The sequence below is a fragment of the Rhinolophus ferrumequinum genome, chromosome 13, assembly GCF_004115265.2.
Source record: "Rhinolophus ferrumequinum isolate MPI-CBG mRhiFer1 chromosome 13, mRhiFer1_v1.p, whole genome shotgun sequence".
NCBI lineage: Eukaryota > Metazoa > Chordata > Mammalia > Chiroptera > Rhinolophidae > Rhinolophus > Rhinolophus ferrumequinum.
Window position 1 is genome coordinate 66,537,236 of NC_046296.1, and position 4,405 is coordinate 66,541,640.

The 4,405-nt window shown below is 48.9% G+C and overlaps 1 protein-coding gene across 1 annotated transcript; it reads right to left on the reverse strand.

The window, feature by feature from the left end:
- Positions 1–1,134: 1,134 nt before the first annotated feature.
- ID2 (inhibitor of DNA binding 2) lies at positions 1,135–3,502 on the reverse strand. The gene is made up of 3 exons (XM_033125622.1): positions 3,037–3,502; positions 2,666–2,729; positions 1,135–1,879 (listed from the first exon to the last, which is right to left on the reverse strand). The coding sequence occupies exons 1-2, from the start codon at positions 3,382–3,384 to the stop codon at positions 2,673–2,675; spliced, it is 405 nt and encodes a 134-aa protein (XP_032981513.1). The 5' UTR covers positions 3,385–3,502; the 3' UTR covers positions 1,135–1,879; positions 2,666–2,672.
- Between the last annotated feature and the right edge of the window lie 903 nt (positions 3,503–4,405).

Genomic DNA, 4,405 nt, shown 5'->3' on the forward strand with positions numbered 1-4,405 from the left:
TCCTGGGCTAGGACGTTGTGCTGGGCGCAGCTGGGAACCAGAGCTGCAGGGGCGGCTTCACGGCCACGGCCCCAGAGGAGGGAGGGTCTCGGCTGGCCCGGACCTCATTGGGCACAGGCACAAGCCAGGTTCTGCTGAGAGCCCAAAGCCACCTACCCACCCCCTCCCCAGCTCTCTGGTGATGGATTCTGAGTCAGGGCCGGAAGCACCACCGCCACCAGGGCCGACTTGGTGGCGCCACCCAAACACCTGCTCGGCTGGGCGAGAGAGTGGCCCCAGGTGAGACACCTATTCCCACCGACCTGTCCTCCCCCACCCCCGCTTTCTTCTCCAGTTCCTGTCCACCTCTGACCGGCCTTCCAGAACCTCCCAGCCCCACCCTCACACACCTAGGGAAACGTCTTCCAATTTGAAAATATAAATACACACGTATGCATGTGAATTTTAAAGACTATATTATATACCTTTTAAAGCAGGGTCCAAAATGTTGCCACGTGAAAGCACGCTGGTATTTTTCTGTGACTTGAAAGGCCTTTCTCCTCCCTTCCCCCTTTCCTTCCTTGGGCAGTCCAGGGGCTCAGTCAAGGGTGAAGGGCGATTTAACAGCCACCTGGGCTGGAAAGTGGGCCAGACCCAAGCCCTGTCTCCCTGAGGCGGAGCAGCTAGCTACAGGTGGAGGAAGTACAGGGGACAGGCTGAGTGCTCAGCTTAATTCCCACGGGCAAACAGTGACACCGAGGGGTCCTTTTCCCCTTCTAGTATCATGTTCTGAATTCTGTGGAGCTTTCTCTTCTGATTAACAAGCAGCTTACTCCAGAAGCATCTTAAACACCTACTCAGACAGATAGTCCTTCCAGACACTACATTTATTTTCAGTGACCTAACTCCGAAGAGTCACTGCCATAGCAACTCCTTGATTTGAAATTGAGCCACAAGGCACAAAACTACTTTTCCCTGATGAAGGAAGAGAAACTTGTATTTATAACCTTCACAGCCCTGACCACACATTTGCACTCAGCTCCAAGGCTTAGTTAGAGGGTAGTGGAAGGGATGAAGGAGGGGGTTAAATAAAGGGGAGAGACAGAGAGGGAGAGAGAGCGAGAGCGATCTGAAAAATCATTCAGAATTCAGATATTGACTCCAGACATGTTTTATTATAATCTTATACAGTCTACATAAATTTGAACTTGTATTGATTTGGGTTCAGTTATAACATAGCATAATAAAAATCAAAGCACTGGTCCTCTGAAATAAAGCAGGCAATCACCATTCAATAAACACTTGATTTATTTTGTATAAAAGGGTTAAAGTTTACAACTAAACTTTTATAAAAAGTTTAGCATGAATAAGTACATCATTACAATTTGTATGCAGAAATATACATCTCTGCCACTATACAAGAAAACTCTAATTAAAGAGTTCACAAGGTTTCACTCAATATATATATATATATATATTTATATATAAATATATACACAGCATTCAGTAGGCTTGCGTCAAAAAGGTAATTTCTGACCAAAAGACTTCATTTAAGTAACTGAATACTGGATCCTTCTGGTATTCACGCTCCACCTTTGAAAAAAGGCAAAGTCTGCTTAGATTGGGCAATTCCTTGTGAGTTTTAACGTTTTCGCTCCCCATGGTGGGAATAGTATATAAAGAAACCTTCCAACTGCAGAAAGGGCATTAAAAGTCTTTTTCATAAATAACTAATATCAGTCCAGGTCAGACACCCTGGGGAAGATCTGATCCTTCTTAGTTTTGCTTCCATTTTTTTAAAAAGGTCCATTCAACTTGTTGTCCTTGTGAAATGGTTGAAAAGTAGTAAGTTCCTGTGGATTTGTTGTCTGTTGTGCAAAGAAAAAAGAGTCACGAACACCTGCAAAACATTGCAAGAGAAAGCAAGTTTAGGAGAATGCAAGCTAAGGGCAGAGGCGGGCAGACTGGCGCCCAGAGGAAGCCACAGTTTGAACATTTAACCAAACACTCAAAGATTGGGCAAACCCTGGCGTCCAGATGCAACACACGCAGTCGGCCTGGACAGCACAAATTAAACATTAAAATAGCAGAGACTCAAGGGGAAAACTTCCCAACGCAATCTCCTATTTGGATCTCCAACAGCAGTGCTCACAGGCGCCAGTCTGCTTCTTGTAACAATTATTTGATTGAAAACAGCCCTTGAGTTTTAACAGATAGGGAAGCTGGAATCCCACATCACAGGCTGAGGCACAGGGTAGCAATGCATGCCTCGCCGATTCCCAGGGGGCTACAGTTTTGGGAAGGAGGATCCCTGTGGAATTTGTGGCGATAAGATTAATTACATGGAGGTTAGTACCTCATAGCACCAGAGCAAAAGCAGAGAAGCCAGGGTATTACACTCGAGACAGAAGCCAATATACTTTCCTCTGTCACCTTCATAAGTCACTGGCATTTTTTTTTTTTAAGGAAAATGGTCTGTGAACTTTGTAACCAGAGGTAGAAGTCCCTTCACGTCAAGTACATGTAGACAATGTACTACGTGTAATACATCAAAGTACACATTCATTTACTAACTCCCCAAATTTACAGATACACAAGTACCTGGACACAAGAAGAAAAACACACTGGCTCGCGCACACACTCCAAGGGTCAGTTTAACCAACGGGAGCCACAAGCAAACACTCACCATTTATTCAGCCACAGAGAGCTTTGCTGTCATTTGACATTAACTCAGAAGGGAATTCAGAAGCCTGCAAGAAAGGAGATAAAAGGCATGATGTTAGACAATCTTAAGGAGAAAGCAAGCGCCTCTCTTTTTATGTAGTCCATGAACAGCAAGTTCCATTAACACGTTTATGCTACAATTCAGATCAAAGACATATATTAACATGTCAGAACTTAGCAGCAATTTCACGCACCGATCTACAGCAGATTTTAAGAAATAAAGTTAATTAGCTCATCTGTAAGTCACCGACTGCAGCCGGCTCGACAACGGGGCAGCCCAGGAGATCGCCGGGGTGCGCGGCAGCGAGCGCGGGCGCCAGGAGCAGGTCTTACCTGCAAGGACAGGATGCTGATGTCCGTGTTTAGAGTGGTCAGTGGCGTCCTGGACGCCTGACTCTGTCCGGGTCGCTGGTGATGCAGGCTGACAATAGTGGGGTGCGAGTCCAGGGCGATCTGCAGGTCCAAGATGTAGTCGATGACGTGCTGCAGGATTTCCATCTTGCTCACCTTCTTGTTCTGCGGGATGCTGGGCACCAGCTCTTTGAGCTTGGAGTAGCAGTCGTTCATGTTGTACAGCAGGCTCATCGGGTCGTCCACCGGGGTTTTGCTCCGGGAGATGCCCAGGCTGTGGTCCGACAGGCTGTTTTTCCTAACGGACCTCACTGGACTGAAGGCTTTCATGCTGACCGCCGGGAAGGAAAGACCGGGAGGAAGCGGGCTGCCCTGGAGCTCAGGCCGCCGCCGCCTGCAGAGCTTCCAGCGCTCAGCACCAGGCTCAGCTCAGAATGAAGCCCGGAGCGCGGCGGGGCGGCTTTTATACGCACTCGCCGGGGCCACACGATCAGGCTTCCCGGCGTCCCCATTGGTGGAAGTGGAGAGTCCATCAGGCTGGGCGGGCGTCTCTATTGGCGGGCTCTGGCGCGGGGCGAGCTTTCGGTCCTTCCGCGTTCGCAGCCAATCCCCGTGGGGTGGGCGGGGCGGGCGCGAGCCCAGCTGGGGTGGTAAATAGTGTACAGTAAGCGCGGGGAGGGAGGGGGAAGAAGGGAAGGAGGAGGGTGAAGGGGACTGGGGAGGAGAGTGGGGAGGGCAGGAGAGGAGGAGAGAGGGGTCAGGGGGAAAGGGTGGAGGAGGAGGAGCCCTGGGAATCTAAAAGTGCATCTTAATTCGAATTCCAATGGTGAGGCAGGACCTTCACCCTAGGATGTGCCCCGACTCCTTGGAGCTTTCAGCAGCCCTAAAATCACAGCGACCACGGCAAGTTCTGCATAGCAGAGGGAAAACCACAGTTCACTGCGACCCAGGGAATGTCATCAAGACAGAAAGCATTTCTGCAGAAAGTGAAAACGCAAATAAGTTGGCCATTGACAAGTGATGTTTGTAGAGTGAGTGCGGTTTCTTAAGGAAAGGCTATGTGACAAGCAAAGCAACACCCACGCACGCATTCAACGACAGGTTTAGTGTGGGATCGTGCAACCCGGAGCAACGCGGGAGGCTGATTGTGCACTCAGTAAAATGAGTGCATACTTATTGGAAACTGTGCTGATGGTTAAGCAGCTCGGAGAGGCGGGAAGCTTTCAGGGTTCCTTTTCTAGAACAGGGCAGATAGATCCTACTAATCGGAAGTGATTAGGAGAATTTGTATATTGAAACTATTTACATACACTGCCCTTGAGGCTGGGGTCTGTTCTGTGCAGCGTAGGAG

Excerpts from the sequence above, each read along its gene's own strand:
- ID2 (XM_033125622.1), bottom strand. The coding sequence starts at position 3,384 with ATGAAAGCCTTCAGTCCAGTGAGGTCCGTTAGGAAAAACAGCCTGTCG. Across the intron at positions 2,730-3,036 it reads TCAGCATCCTGTCCTTGCAG|GCTTCTGAATTCCCTTCTGA; the intron begins GTAAGACCTGCT and ends CCTTTCTTGCAG.